This window comes from Fringilla coelebs (assembly GCF_963513975.1).
Source record: "Fringilla coelebs genome assembly, chromosome: 6".
Lineage (NCBI taxonomy): Eukaryota > Metazoa > Chordata > Aves > Passeriformes > Fringillidae > Fringilla > Fringilla coelebs.
Genome location: NC_140034.1, coordinates 16,939,117 through 16,956,194, shown reverse-complemented (window position 1 = coordinate 16,956,194; position 17,078 = coordinate 16,939,117). Strand labels below are relative to the sequence as shown.

At 41.9% G+C, this 17,078-nt stretch overlaps 1 protein-coding gene across 3 annotated transcripts in view; it reads right to left on the bottom strand.

Annotated features, from left to right (window-relative positions):
* Window positions 1-11,975, bottom strand: part of TTC7B (tetratricopeptide repeat domain 7B) — a 121,702-nt gene extending 109,727 nt beyond the window's left edge. For all 3 annotated transcript variants that reach the window (XM_084208757.1, XM_084208758.1, XM_084208759.1), the window contains exon 1: window positions 11,741-11,975. In XM_084208757.1, coding sequence (XP_084064883.1) covers window positions 11,741-11,861 — 121 coding nt within the window. In that variant the 5' untranslated portion in view covers window positions 11,862-11,975. The remainder of the gene's footprint in view (window positions 1-11,740) is intronic.
* Window positions 11,976-17,078: the final 5,103 nt, after the last annotated feature.

Here is a 17,078-nt window from a genome sequence, read left to right as displayed (position 1 = left end):
TCATTCATCTATTTCTCTGCTGAAGAATTCATCAACAATTACTTAGCAGATAAAGGGGCTATTTGATGACTTACATCATAACTGCATTGCAGAACCATTTTGGACAAGAACAGCCAAACTTGCCCATCTGCTTCTACAACATCACAGTACCACTGAAACAATGGCCTGACTAACAGGATGTCCTCTGCCTGCAATCAAAGACAGCACCTTGGAACTCCAAGACAAACTCAAGGATGCTTTAGGTGAAAGGCTCATTTCTCTTAGCATTCAAAGCAGAAATAAAAAACAGACATTTCATGTAAGCTGCTTTCCTTCAGCTTAGAGAAAGCTTAGACATTTACAGAAAATGGTTTGAGAAGAGCCTTGTGTACACACGGCTATCCCTCTGTGCAATATGGATCAATATGAATCATCTTCAAAATAAGAATACAGGCTGGCATAAATATGGGATAGAAAAAAGCACACAGTGATGTGCCTCTGTAACACAGTCTCTAAAAATACCATCATGAAAGCCACTTTGCTACTTTATTTTTAATATCTGCTTTTTGAAGCAAATTCTTCACCACAGTATCAGGATCAGAAGCAGATACTCACAGAAAAACAGAATTAAAATAGACGATTAGTCTTCTTTTATCTTTGGTCAAGAATGATGAAGATTACTTACAATACTAATATTTACTTAGGTTAAAACCATGGTCTATCTTGAACCATCCACCAAATCACATCCTAAAATGCAAAATAGTCATCTTTCTGATGAATGCTACCACAACCTCCAGGCACTTGTTGAAGACTCCAGGGGTTGTTAGCAGGCTAGGTGAGAGGAATATCTAGCCCTAAATTCCCTTCTAAAAGTAAGGTTAGGGAGAAGGAGAGAGAGAGAAGAATGGCAACATTGCATACAGCTACAACAACAACAACAAAAAAGCATGGCTGAATACAGATTAGGAGCTCTCCGTTGCCTTCAGAATTCACTCCAACAAGTGACTTTAAAAGTTTATTCAATTCCAGACTATACCAAGATCCATTACAGTGAATGATGATGTGGTCTTAATAGAACTAATGAACCTGCTTGCTACCTGTTGTTCTGTGGAGCACCAAGTAACTGTTCTGCTGAAGTATTACTTTTCCTGTGGAGGTTCAGATGAAAACCAAAGCAAAACACTGACATTTGTCCAGATCATGACTGCTATATATGTAGTTTCTCAAGTCTTCCTGTTATCAATGCAAAATTTTTTAAGGGTCTGATAATTAGTTTTTTCTGAAGGAACTACTTGGAAGGTATAAGGGAAACACACCTCTTGGATAACAACAGCTATCACAACTATGGCAACAACTATCAACAGCCCTGCTCCTGTTATCAAGTCTCCATGCACCAGATGTTTCTCCGCAATTAAACACCCATATCATGCTGCTGTGGAACACTGGCAAGAATACACATGATCCTGTGCTATCAATACTTACATGTTATTTATGGAACCTCCCTTGACAGCTCAACATCTACAGCAAGAAAGACTATGCAGAAAAGCCCTCCTTCTTCCTTATTTGCCAAATGGCATAGATTAAAAGAAATATTTTTAGTGTTTCATTTCCCTTTCCTCCAAATCACACAGCTGCAAGAAAAAGAGTGGGATAAAATCTCTTACCATAATGATTTAAGCAAAGCGGCTCAAACTCAGACTCAGGCCCTGGGGATCTGAATTTGAATAGGATGTATTTAGGAATAAGAAATACAGAGGAAAATACCTACAGAATCTGACTGGCCAAACAAACAAACTTTAATCTTTCCTTGTAAGCAAGCAGATAAATCTAGAAGCATGTCATATCCCATGTTGTATTATTTCACCCACTCTTCACCAAAATCTTAAATATTTCAGGTAACATATTTTAGACTCTTAAAAAGCCCAACTGTCCAAATGCACTGAAGTTTAAAGATCACAGTTATCATTAGTCTCAAATGAAGACACTCCATCAGGTGAGATTAATTAGATGAAGCATGGAGTTGTAAGAATAGAAGATGCTGCTGCTTCAACTGCTCTGTCCTGGAGCCCAGAAAAAAAAAAAAAAGATGAAAAACTGAAGTCCTAACTCAGGACTATTAAAAAAAGAAAGGTAAAATTAAAAAAAAATTAAAAATCAGGGTAGGAAAGGGACAAGGGGTAAAGAAGAGAAATATGAGATTTCCAGGATCCCAAAGGGACCGTACATTGATGTGCAGAATTCCAGGAAGTTGATTTGCTTTGTAAACTCCCTTCTGGTACTTCAAGCCTTCCCAGAGGTAAACTAGCTTGGGACTGAGAAAAGAAACTATTCCTACTCAATCCCTAAAACTCTTAGTCTCTCTAAAGGTAAAACTGAAAGCTCAGAGCACCTGAAGGGCTTAATGCTGCAGTATTTTATGATGATTTTTCACTCAGACATCCTATAACATTTTGGAATATCACTGTACCCAAAAAAAAAACCAAAACAAAAACCAAAAAAATCAAACCAAAACAAAAACCAACCAAACAAACAAAAAAACCCCTAAGGAATTTATCTAGGAGTGGTATGCAGAATGAAGGATCCCAAACAGGTCAATTGCTCTAAATAGTAACCAGACAAAGATTTCAGAGTGAGGTTTCTATAAAACATCTGAAAACAAGAAAAATTTTGTAGCCTCCCACAAAACAGTTATTAAGAAGGCCATTTAAAAATTGAGCTTTCTTCCAGAGAAGGATCTGGAAATCCTGGATCCAGAACTGACTTCATATTCATCTGGCAGAAAAAGCATGAAACATAGGTTTTCCACCCAGGAACAAATTGACTATGCACTTAAAGCAGACATTTCCTTTGTTCACAATGTATCAAACCATGAGTGAGAGCATTAGCTTGAAGAGGAATGTCAGTACAAGTCTCCAAGTACCCATTCAACTTCGTGCTCAGCACCCAGTAAGCCTGGACCAGGAGCTTCTTAAATCAAAATGAATGCTAAAACTATTCTTAGATTTCTACAAGGTTTATATTAAAAACAAGAAAAACAATATACATATATACAGAGATGTCACTTATGATTCCATCACTGACTACTTATTAGCAAGAATTCACAGCATCAGAGGATGAGTGAGGTTGGAAGGGACCTCTGGATATCATCTAATCCAATACCCCTAATCCAAGCAAGATGAATTAGAGCAGGTTGCCCAGGATCTTGTCCAGTCAGGTCTCTGGAGACAGCAGAAAAGTATCCAGAGAATACATGCAGCCCAGCAAGTACTACTGGTAGAAAGGTTTCACACTGATGCAGATGTCACACATATAAAACCAGAAGCAGAAAATACAGTCAGCTGTTCAAAGAAATTTAACTTTACTCACTAACACCTTTAATTAAATACAGTCATTCATTTCTCTGGCTCTTAAGCACACAGTGGGCATGGCACCTTTTAACTGAGCAACTATATAGTATGGACACAATTTTCCTGCTTGACAGCCAAAACTTGCTTTGAAAAAAATATTACAGGCTTTCCAATCTATTTATGCATAGGCAAATTTACTTTCAAAGTACCACTACTACTGAAATTTATTTTATGATGACACATATTAAGAACAGAAAACTGTTTCAAACTATTTTTTTTAATATTCAAGCTCACCGAATTTTGTGAAATGTGAAGGCCATCAGAAGAGTAAATAAACAAGCCAGGAAAGTCACAATGTATCATCTAGAAGATTACAGGCTTACAATTGAATAAAACTTGGCCCCTTCAGTTCAATACAATGTAAAACCAAGAAATAAGAATGCGTGTCAAACCCAAGACTGCGAACACAGAGTGTGGGAAACAGGACCACCGTCATCTTTGAGTGTTTAACTGGAAATAATTCTATCAACCACACTGAGGAAGAATGATCAAAATTTAGCTTCTTCCCATGTATGTTTTGTTTAGGTTAAAAAGATCAAGGAATGACTGGGAGAACAGGAAAAGCACATGCTCTGATAGCTAGGAATTAATTTCAATCTTGCTTCTTGCCATGATTTATTTCTCAAAGGATAAAACAGCTTTCCTGTTGCTACTAACAACAACAATAAAATACTAGAGACAATTAGACGGAAGGCAAAAACCAAGCCATGTCGTAAGGACAGCGGCTCTTGTCCATTCTCTACCAAACAGCTATATTGCAGCACTGTGCAAATTTGAGAGATGATGACTTTTGTTGTCACAAAATGACAAAGAAAAAATTACTGACAAAAAAAGCAATCACTAATTAATTGCCAGGTCAGAAAAGCGATTTTTTGTCCTTGGGGTGACCCAAAGCCCAGATGAAAGCACAGAGATGAGCCTCTGTTCCTTAGAAGTCAAGATCTTGCAGTCCTCTACCTTTTCCAATCTTCTCCTCCTAGCTTTCCGGGTCCGCCTCAGAAGCCTCAAGTAAATTCTTGAAAGACAGTACCCTACATTTGTCAGTCTCAGAGACAACTGCCTCAGGTACTTAACTACCAGTGTTAATACAGAAAGTACCTTTTGGCAGCTTGGTTGTTTGGTGTTTTGATGGGGTTCATTTTGTGTTGTGTTTTTTTGTTTTGTTTTTATTCTACCTGCTGTTCTAAAAACAACAGGTCCCTATTCTGCCTTAAACGCAGCTCTAATGCAGTCCCATTAAAGCCTTGATTAATGCACACCATTTTCTTCCCATTAAGGTAAAGAGACTGCAATTAAATAGTAAAAAGAAAAACAGAAGTGTAGCTGCAAGCTAAGCCCACGCAAATCTGAGTTTGAGATATGGCACACTTAAAAGATGAGCTACAACTTGTTCATATAATTAACTGCAGAAAATATGGGAGGGCCTGTAAGGTGTTGTTGTTTTCATATCTTGGTTGCCTGTACAAAAGTTTTATGGAGATAAACCAAGTTATTGGTCTCAAGTGAGCTGCATTCAAAATTCTAGAAATAAAAGGTATTTTCAACCCACTTTTTGTTGAAGAAGCGCAGTTTACAACTCTAGATAATATGAGATTATAGTTAAGGATTTCAGCTTATGCATACAAATTCTGAGTGGAGTCATACCAATCACACACAGGTCATCAGTGGGGTGGGAACTAGCAGAAATTCATGCAACACCTCCTGAAATAACTCCTGAGCAACTGATAACATCGCTGATCAGAGCAGCTACTAAAAACTGCCACTATGCATTCTGCCACACATTTGCTAACCCCAGAGAAATGCCCAGATTCAGCATCTCCCTCCACAGCCTGGAGCAGAGATCAAATGCTCTTCAATTATTAAAGGTCTGGCTACCTACCTCACGCTATTAGCCAGACATCCTTACTTCCTCCAACTTATCTCAGCATCCTGCCACTTTGCTTTTTACAAAGTTATTATCTTCAGTCACTCATTATCAGCTCAAATTATACAGTATTCAGTGCAGAGAAAACTGTCAAGAACTGCACCACTAAATTCTAATATTTTATTCTTAAAAGACAGATTTGTGGGGAGGTGGAATGGCCCAGATTTGGCAGGGAAGGAGAATGGCTCATATCTGGTAAGTTAAGGACCTTCTGCCCCCTTCTTTACTATCATGCAAATCAAACCCAAACAAAAGTGGTATCAAACGACCCTGAATTTATGTGAATGAATTTATTTCCCTATAGAAAAGTTAATCCTAACCTTAACCCTTGAAGTTAGTTTAAAGGAACTGAGAGCAGCTATACTACAGATATATACCAGTACAGATATTTACCAGTATATATTCACAGATAAATCTGGTTACCATTTCTTTTAACTTTTAACAAGGCAAAAGTGCAATCAACCTAACATTACTACACGAGACATCCAATTTCTAAAATAATTACATTCACAATATATAAAAATATCCTTATAAATGTAATCAGTTATAAGCCCCAAAATTCTTTCATTCTACTAAGACCAACTACATGCTTCCTCACAGTTCCCCTCACCTTTGCCCTCCACTGGCTGCTGCTACTGTTCTTTCCACCAGCTGTTACACTACTCAGACCGACCCCTGTGGGAGGCAAATGAGCTTGGCAAGCCAGCAAACACAGTAGGCCCCAGAACAAGAAGCTCAGAGTTTTCTGCTGGCCAAGCACAGCAATTCCCACCTCTGGTGTTCATGAACACAAGGGAGAGGCCAGGAACACATAACCAGGAGAAGCTGCTCAGAGAAGAAGCAGCTTGATTAAAGGCAGGAAGGAAGAACTACTCTACATAATAGCAGGGAGGTGTTAGACCAGCTTGGTTACTTGTGAAATCACACGCTAGCATTTTCTCTTCCAGATGAACATGCAGTGTGAGTACAAGCAGATGATCCACATCATCACTTACACTGTTGTAACACCCCTGGCTATCTGAAGAAACTAAGCTGTCAGTCAAAAATAAGACAACACATCTAAGTACTGTCACCACCTTTGTTCTTCATTCAGAAAAATGTCTGTCCTTAGTTATCTTGTTCTGTAAATGTGACAGTGAATGCAATAGGAGGAAAACAAAGAAGATAACAAATGAAGAGAGTCCTCCACTTCTGCTGTGGTGGATATGCAAAAAGGCACGTCATGTGGTCTGCAAACTTTTCTGGTAGATGTCAATCTCTTAGGAAAGCTTTGCATATACAAATCACACTACAAACTCTATGTATAAAAACAAACAAATTTGGTAAACACCTCCTAAGTAGGGCATGAGTCCTAAGAGGTTTAGAAATCCCTTGTTTATTCTGAGGATAAGCTTTAACCATACATCTGAGGTCTTGTATTTCACAAGGCTGCAAAACAGATGAAAACTGATAAGGTGTTTCTATTTTTAGGTCCTACTTATATCAAGATAAGGGAGCAGCATAGATGGTGACAAGCAAAATTAGACACGTAAAATAATTCATAATCCTTTGGGTTTGCTACTCTGCTCCTAACTCCTCTGTGTTCCATTGCTCTGCCAGGATAAATGTGAGGCTAGGTCTAATAGGAGACTACAGAAACAAGGTGTTGAGAAGAAAGGCAGTCAGAGAAGAGATCCCAGACAAGACAAATCAAACAGAAATGGGATAGCAAAAGTAGTAAGAAATTCACTAGGTAAAAAAACCATTGTGTTACCATTTTGGTATATTTCCATGAGCAAACTTGATACCTGTAGGTAATGTTCTATTTTCATGGCAGTCACAATGCTTTTGGTAGCGTATAGATCCGTGAACTTCCTGGCCATGCATTCTCTCCCCACAGTAATGCAATATTTCACACTGGCTAAGGTTTCTCCAGAACTAAACCATTCTACCTCATTTGAGCTATAAAAATTCGCCCCCTCAGTACTTTTCCAGACAGAGCCATACATCTCACTGAACTTGAGCAAGGTCACGTTCCAATTACGGCAACAATGAATGGCCGGAAACACCCATGGAAATTCATGGATCCTTTATTTTATCCATTCAGCTGGCTACTGAACCAGCCTAAGGTTTCCTCACTTTGTTTCCAAAGGAAGTAAAGAAAACATGAGAATACTGATGTCCTGAAAATGCCCTGAGCAGATACAACCTTCATACTGAATTCCATTGTAGACACTTCCTATGAGAAACTACTCTTTCATCAAAAACACATGATGGCCTCACAATCAGCTTTGCAATGTGATTGTTAGCTTCCAGTTGTGTTTCTTGGTTCTGGAAGCACTTCAAAATACATTCAGATTAGTTTCAGATATTCAGTATTTAGTATTTTAACCTCTTCCAATATCCTTTGAGCAAGCAATTATGTACTCAAAGCATCCACTAGTTGTCATGACCATGCTTCACCATCATGCTGTTCATTTGAAGTTAGACAAAATTCAACCAGCAATGAAAATTTCTTCAATTCACTTTCTTAGAAGGAACTTTTTAAGTTAGTTAAACCAGTTGGGAAAACTCACAAAATTTCATTAGTGAAAACTGCTCTAAGATTTTATTTCTAACAACTTGGGGTTTTTCTCAGTTCCATTCAAGAGGTGATACTCGGGATGTGAACACCGAACACTTGAGGACGGCACTGATTATCCAAAGACTGCATCTTTGTGACCTTCTGGGCAGCACCATGATTTCTTTGCCAGCTGCTACAACTGTGGAAAATCCTGCTGTACTGGTTATAACCAGCAAGGTGCTGGCAGCAGAGGGGCTGCAGAAGCAGCTCTGGGGAGAAAAGGCCAGGGGTTGCCCAGCCCCAAGCCCACCTGGTTCCAACAGTACCACAGCACACACAGCTGAGCCCCTCCACACAACTGACAACACCTCTGGGAAGGTGTATTTAAGAAAGGGCAGAAAATGCCACAGAACAAAATAAAAGAGAACAAAGGAAGTGAGAAACATCAGAAAAACACAACATCAAGGTCAGAGAAGGAGAGGGACAGAGGTGCTCCAAGGTGCCAGGGAGGACCCGAGCCAGGTGGATATGCCCTGAAGGAACTGTACCACGTGGAGAGCTTGTTCCAAAGCAGGACTGATGTCAGTGGGGAGCTTATGCCAGAGCAGGGCAAAAACGTGAGAAGGAAGGAGAGGCAGAAAGAAACTGTCTTGCACCCCGACCCCGACCCCATTGCACCCTGCACCACATGGGGAGGGGCACAGGGGTGAACTTCAGCCTGGGAAAGGGAAGAGAAAAAGTGTTATTTTCATGTCTGTCTTTCTGTCTTAGTATCTGACCATATTCTAACTGGCAACAAATTAAATTCAGTTCTCCAAATGAAGAGAACTGTCTCTGTTTTGTCCAGAACAGTAACTAGTAAGTGATCTTCCTGTCTTTATGTGAAGCTCCAATCCTACTCTACATTTTGCCCCTGCCCCTCTAAGAAAGGGGAGAGACTGAGCAGCTGGGTGGGGGTGGGCATGTGCTGTTAGCCAAGGCTAACTCAGCACCCTGCACATAACAGTTTTAACCCAATCTTTTAGCAGAATGCTGATGAAACAAGAGCTCAGACCAAGATTTGTGTTACATGGCATGAATCTCATTACTGCTACTGAGTCCTGGCTCTGAAGTAGAGAAATACAATACAAACAGGCTAAGTGGCCAACAAAATCTGAGTCAGGCTAAAGACCCTTTTTTCATCCATCTATCTATTTATCCATTGTGAAAAGCAATGCAAGTCACAGGCTTGACACAGTACACACATTTTCTGTGATCCAAACTGTGACTATTACATACAGAATAGCAATTCATCAATAAATCTCTCCTGTCTTTTACTTAAAGTTCAGAGCTCAGAAAACCTTTCAAATGCCTTTAATCCGACACAGAAATTTGTTCTAGGGTCATTTTTATGCATCCAAAATCCTACCTAAACTGTTGTTTATATTTGATCTACTGCCAGGTTTTATACACAGGCTTCTGTTAGGGAATAGATAGGATCCATCAGCAGAACTAAACAGAATAAACAATACAATACTCAAGTCCACTCAAAACACTGCACCTCTCAAGTGCTGCATTTCATCAGAAGTACACACTATTGCCTTGTGTAGCCATACAGACCTTTGTCCTGGGAGCTGTCATTGCTGCTTCTTCCTGCATCTTATTTAGGCTGCAGCTTCAAGAGATGGGAATTTGCTAATGCAAAACAGCCCAAATAATAACTTGGACCATTAAACTTTTTATCAAGTTGTCTAATCCCAGCTCCTAAAAGGAGCTGTAACTGAGTCCTAGTAAAATAAGTCTGTTCTTTTGCAATAGTGCAAGATTGAAGAGATTACAAGAGAGCTTCCCAAAAGGATTAATTCCCATTTGTGTTCAAAGAGCAATAAACACTACTGCTAGCAATGTTGATATCCTCTGTTTAAATGCTCCAGCATTCAAGAGTTGAAGCCAATTCCCTAATACATGGTTAGAATAAAGATCCTCTTCCCTTTCCCTCTTCCCCATGCTTTTAAATCAATTCTATGACATATTGTTACACATTCAGCCAAAAACCAGATTTTTGTTATCCATTCCCAAGTCAAAACTGAACATAAGTACACAAGGATGCAGTAAAGTTCAGGGTACTGAACTTTTAAGTTAATTGCTTCAGATTAAGTAATAACAGGGATATGCATCAGAGTGCCTTTCAGTTCACATCTCTCTTCATGGGGGGAACAGAGGCACTGCCTCTCCTTGGTAGTCTCACTGGCTGATAACCTTGGCCTACAACCTGTTAGGTACACCTGGATTTGGAACACAAACTTCCAGTTTTCCACACTCTCAACAGCAGGTGAAGGCATTTCATTAAATAAATTACTCTCCTCCTGTGTTACTTCAATACAGAAGAACAGTCCCCTATGATCAATTAATTTCCTGTTTATGTTCTCAGTTAGCCAGGCTTGGAAGTCATGCCCATTGACTTAATCCTTCATGTGCTGTCAAAAAGTGATAAAATCTGCATATGATATTTTTCCATGTTTTAAAGATCAGGAAATGCTTCAATCATTTGTATTTTGACTGGTACAGAATTTAGAAGATGCCTTCACAGGAAAACCACTAAAGTGTAAAGTTAGGCAGATTGCATAATTTTCTCTTGATATGCTTCAGCTAGGTAAAACATACACAGGTTAGAGAAATTTAAGTCAAACTGTCAATAACATCTGCCTAGCTCTCCCTGCCAGTCTAAAATACTTAAGTACATCTTGAAACTATGAAGATCGTGCTTCCCAACTAGACAGAAAAAAAGATATTTGCCTTTCTTTGAAGTGATCTCTAACTAGCTCATAGTCTATCACTCAATGATGCATGTCCTGAAACTAAACATACCTTCCATCTTTTCACGATTGTTTATTTTTAGTTAGCATAACACCAGTGTCAGGAACATCACTCAGTTGTTTTTAAGGCAAACACATTTAAATGTTATTTACTACCCATTTATTCTTAAATTCTTTTCTTTGAGTCAGGCTTTTCCTCTTTTATTTTTATTTCTATAGAGCTGAATCATGCAGTTTTCTTCCCCATCTAAACATGCAAAGCTATCACTGCTTTCACAACAAACTTCCAGTGATGTCAATGCTATGCCTCATCCTCTCTGTTAACTTATCACCTCTGAATTCTGTCTTCACAGACTTGACTGCTCTCAGAAAATATCCCTAGGTCCACCTCAAGCAGATGAGCGAGCCCAGAGGCACATACTATCTCCATATTTTTTCTCACACAGAATTAAAGCATCCATGCCAAAGAAAACTTCCCTCTATCTCCTTCGTTCATTACATACTTCCATGCCTCAGAACGAAGGACTGCTTTTCGCCTCCTTCAGTTAAACATAAAGAAGTTTGTGACATAAGAATTAAGCGAACAAGCAAAATGTTTATAGTTTCTACAACAAAATAAATGAAGCTGCACTATATTGCTGAGGTTTGCTATTAAGAGAAAGGACGGAAGCCTTCACAGAACACGCCGGGCACAGACCCTCTGGCAGTCACAGAAGGCAGAAGGACATTTCGGGCTTTATGCACACTGTCAGCATGTGCGCCTGCAAACTGCAGCGCTCGTGATAAAGCCCGGGCTGCTCCGCGCCCCGGGCCGGGAGCGCACAGGGCCGCGCAGCCGCCCGGACGGAGCGCGGCCCCCCGGCTCCGCGGGGGCTCCCGGGGATGTGCGCGGAGCCTCCGGCCGGGGCCAGGGCCGGGCCCGGCGCGGCTCCCGCCTCCCTCCGCGCTGCTCCCGCCCGGCCGGGCCGCCCCGAGCCGCTGCCCGGCCCTCCCGCCGGCGGCCCCGCCGCCTCCCCCGGCTCCGCAGGCCCCTCTCGCCGGCCCGCCCGGCTGCACCTGCCGGGCCCCCTCCGCCGCCCGCCCCGCGCCGCACCGTTCGCGATGAGCTTGGCCGAGAGCTGCTTGACGAGCTCGGGAATCCGCTCCCACTGGCACTCGGAGCGGCACCGCTCGATCTCCGTCTCCAGCCGCGAGCCCGCCTTCCTGGTGGCCATGGTCGGGCCGAGGGGCCCCGGCAGGGGAAGGGGCCGGGGCGGCGGGCAGGGGGAGGCGGGGACGGGCGGCGGCGGCCCCGGGAGCGGCGGAACTCGAGCGCCGCGGCCGCGCCGCGCTGGCGGCCCCGGGAGCGCCGGGAGCAGCGGCCCCTGGCGGCTGCGCGGGGCGGGGCGGGGCCAGCGGCGGGGCCGGGCGGGCCTGGCGGGGAGCGCGGCCCGGGCTGAGGGAGCGTTCCCCCGCTCCCGCCGCCGGACAGCGCTGCCCGGACACCCGCGGGAGGCGTAGGGAGAGCAGGAGGGACAGGGAGGGAGGGAGAGAACGAGTCTTCTAATGCGAGCGCCGCGCCGCTGAAGGTGCCGCTGGTAGCGGGCCGCTAGCGCGGGCACCGGCAGGAGCTGGCCTTGAGAGCCCGCTCACACGAGGGGTGGTGATGGCACCTTCGGCTGGTTCTGTTCCTCCACAGGCGGGGGATGAGCGCACACCGCCTCCCTCTGCTACACTTTCCCCTTCCACAGAAGGTAACGCAAAATTCGTTTCTGCCCGTCGCTGGTCACCTCCTCGCCCGCCTTGAAAGCATTGACCCCGCTCTGTCGAGGGGTTTTATTTCGTCCTTTAATGGCGCTTTCCATTTCGTGCTCACACCGTGGTCTCTGCCGTCCCAGAGCCTAGACCATGCTCCAGAGCAAGCAGACCCCAGCATGGCCACCTGCTCAGGACTCACCTGTGCCTTAGTCAAAAACCAGAGGGAAAGAAAGGTGCAGAGATTATGCCCTATGTTTCGAGAAAATAAATGGATTTCCAGTATTTGGCTAGAATAAAAACAACTAGCTGATATAATTCCAATGGTTCTGTGTCTCTTTATCAAGCACTGCTTCACACAAACGTGACCCTGCTATTCCACAAACTTACAGACATCTTGCAAAGCTGCAGCCATGACTGATTTTCACTGAAAAAGTAGCAAGAAGACGTAGCTGGGGGGAAAAAAATCGCACAAATTGCTACTGACTTTTCACAAAATAAGGATACAGCCCGTTGATAGAAGGAACAGGTTTTGCAGAGATATGGTGTAGCTACATACAATCCGAATGCAAATAATTCAAGTGTCTCACTCCACATCCTTGGGTCATAGTGCAGACTTTACAATTAATTCTTTCGTCCACAGAAATGAGAAGTCAGTGAAGCTACAGGAATTTTGTTGAGTTTGTGAGGGTGGCTGTCACAGATGATGACAAAGATTCAAAAAACAGGCTGGATGCAATTTTTGCTTTTACATGCATTGCACTCCTCTGAATCTAGCACATGTTAGTCTTCAGAAATTGCGAGTTCACAAAGTAAGAAGTCACATTTGGGCAAATGTAAAACTGGCTGTTCTATAAATAGATCTGTTAAATACGAGCATGTCATTGCCTGTGGGCATTGGGCGAGTTGTTTACTCAACAGAATTTCTAAACAATTATCTGCTTCATGTGTGTTCACATATACTAGAGACAGGTGCTTTCTGAAGTTTTGCTTGGTTTTGATCATCAGCTGAAACACGAGAAAGAGCATGGATCTTTTTAAAGATATGCAGTTTCCATTGAACTGACCAGGAACAGACTCAGACTTACACAACTGAAAGCTTGTTAGTGTGTTTCCCAGCTATATCCTCAATGTAATAAATACTACTTCCAACAAATCTTGTTTTGCTTCCATCATCCTTAGACCATCACAGCTATTGCAACTCTATGGCAGGCCTGAAATGTCTTGTTCAGTGTTTCAAGTAATTTACTTTTCATTCCCAGTGTTATTAAAAGGATAACAACACAAAATTCAGATAATGTAATTTGCCTTTTAGTCAAGTTGCTTTTATAGCACTTCAGGTTACAGTCCCATTTCAAACAAAATATTCTTCAGGCTTTAAAAGTGAAATGAAATGGTAGCAGAACATAACAGCATTTTAAAAATGCGATGGACTACTGCAGGATTGGAGAGAGGACTTAATAATGTAACAAAAGTCAAAAGGATAAATAAATAATAAAGCATTTTTTGCATACATGAGTTTTCAGAGGGTCCAGAGAACATCAAACTGATTATAACATGTTTTTTAACTGGGGAGAAAAGATAAGTTAAAAATTAGGAAGAAAAAGAATGATAATTCAAAATGGTTTATATTATAACTACTAGTTATTTTACAGATAAGAGTATGAAAACTAAAATTTCAACTTTCTAAAAGAGCTAATTTGCCTATGAAGATTATTCATATTGTTTCACAACAATTCTAACACATTTTGTTAGCACTGATCACATCATTTCACTAAAAGCTACCAGCAATAGTATTAAAATATTTACATTACAGCTCATCAGGCTTATTATCTCAACAGCTCCTATTTATGAAGTGAGACATCTATGCAAAAGGAATTAGCACATTTTGAAATGCTTAGGAAGTCTGCTTTAACATTAATGAAACTTCCATACAGCCAAGACTGCTTTGAGAAGATTCCATTGTGGATGACCCATAGTGGAATTCAATAATGGATTTGGAATGGATAGTATAAAAGTAAGAGAGAAAAGAAAAACAATCCTGCATATTTTGTCAAATGTCCCTTATTTTTTCAACCTTAAACAAAGTGTTCTTTTCTGGAAATGGTCTCTTTATTACACTGTTGGGACAGACCAAAGTGAATGTGTACTTGGCTAGAAAGAGTCTGCTTTAAAGGTGAAGTTGCTGGCTAGTAAATATAGAGAGATACCTGCTTTGTGAAAAGGAGGGAAATTCAAAATGCAGGAAAATAACTAAGATGTATTGGTCTATCATTTTGCCTTATGCCATCTCTCGCACTCCAATCCCCCCAAACACAGGGGGAAGAGAAACAGTGGATTGTTCAGGGCAATTTCATGAGCTTGGTATGAGGAAACAGAGCCTTCCACTGCCCAGCTACACACTGTGGTGGGTTGACCCTGGCTGAGTGCCAGGTACTCCCCAAAGCCACATGATCATCACCCCCCACAAGTGAGCAGGGAGAGAAAATACAGCGGAAGGCTCATGAGCTGAGATAAGGGCAGGCAGAGATCACTCACTGATTACTGTCACGAGCAAAACAGACTCAATTTGCAGATATTAATTGAATTTATTACCAAGCAAAATCAGAGCAGGATAATAAGAAATAAACTAAATGATGAAAACACTTTCCCCCCACCCTTCCCTATTTCCTGGGCTCTACCTCCTCCCCCCAACAGCACAGGCAGACAGGGAACAGGGCTTGCAGTCACCTCATCCCCTGTTGTTTCTGCCACTACTCAGGGAGCCTTCCCATGAGAGACAGCTCTCTATTAACTTCTCCAGTGTGAGTCCTTGCCATGGGCTACAGTTCTGCATGAACTGCTCCACTGTGAGTCCCTTTCCACAGGATGCAGTCCTCCAGGAACCCACTGCTCCACTGTGAGTCCCTTTCCACAGGATGCAGTCCTCCAGGAACCCACTCCTCCAGTGTGAGTCCCTTTCCACAGGATGCAGTCCTCCAGGAACCCACTGCTCCAGTGTGGGCCCCCCATGGGGTCACAATCCAACCCTCCCTAACATGGGCTCCTCTCTCCACAGGTCTGCAGGTCCCTGTCAGGAGCATGTTCCCATGGGTTCACAGCTTGTTCTGGACACCCACCTGGTCCAGGTGGATCTCTGCTCCCCTCCTGACCCGCCCAGCCTGCAGGGGCACAGCCGCCTCACCATGGCTGCACCACGGGCTGCAGGGGAATCTCAGCTCCGGTGCCTGGTGCACCTCCTGCCCCTCCTTCTGCACTGACCTTGGCTCCTGCAGAGCTGTTCCTATCGCATATTCTCACTGCTCTCTTCCCGGTCACAATTACATCTGTGCAATAACTTTTCTTTTCTTCTTAAATATGTTATCACAGAGGCTTTATTATCATCTCTGATGAACTCAGCCTTGGCCAGAGGAGGGTCCATCCTGAAGCCAACTGGCCCTGGCTTTGTTGGATGTGAGGGAAGCTTCAGCAGCTTCTCACAGAAGCCATGCCTGCAGTGGCCCCTCCAACTACCAAAACCTGGCCACACAAACCCAATACACACACTCATATATGGCACTCTTATACTTCTCATAACCTGAAAATAAACCTGGTAAAGAAACTTTCTGCACTAGTACTCCACACAAATCTATGAGAAACAGGTGTGTTGGGCCTTTAAACTGATGACAATGTTAGAGAGACTATAAACTGACTTGAATAAAGCAGCACTTTAATCTCTGCTAAGATATTAGACATTCTATAATCAGAAAAACCAATTCAAAAAGTACTTGCATTTATAAAGGCAACATATGAAAACAGACCGCTCAAAACCCAGAGGAGAGGAAAAAAACTCCTGCAAGTAAACTCACAGGGTCAATGGGTTTTTATATTACAGGCTGAATTTTTGGCTTCTTAGACAAATATTATTCACCACTGAAGTGGTGAGGAAGAATCCGAGATTACCCGGCACCTTGTGCCAAAGGTTAGCAATGCTTAATGGCCAGTGTTGTTTCACTATTTAAAGAAAAAGTGTTTAATATGCAAGTTTACCTACTACTCTGGTTTTAGTTTGGCACACTGACCAGTGGTATGCTGTTGTTTTCCAAAAAGTTTGTCTGAAACTGCTAGTCATAATGCTGATTCTTAAAATTATTTTTCTACCAATAGCATACATCAGAGAAAGAAAAAAAAACAATTTTGAGGGAAATATGATGCTACAGAAGATAGTATAAAGTCCTTTTTTTCTATCCACAGTACAATAAAATAAAAAGTAAACATTAAAAAGCTTTTCCTCAGCACAAATGGTAATTTTATCAATCTTTTATCTTTCAATTAAGATCAACATTGGAATGCTTATTAGAATGTTAAATATTCCTACTGCAAGTGATCAGAGATGCAATTCAAATACGATTTGTATTTTGAGGCAATCATAATCAACTCCTACTACCGTCTGCTATTTTGTTGAATGTGAAGTGCAAAAATTCTCTGGCCAAAACTCATTAGTGGGATAATTAATTTCTCTACAGTGAAGAGCACAGCTCATAACCATTAACAGAAGCAAAAGTTTTACTGGAACCCAAGTCATCATTTTTTTCACTTAGTGCAACATTGTTGGCAAAAGGAGGAACTACACAGTTCTCCATTCCTACTGAAGTCAGTGATCTCTATGAAATTGAGAACAGACCATATGAAAATTTTTTGAGGAAAGAATTTCACAG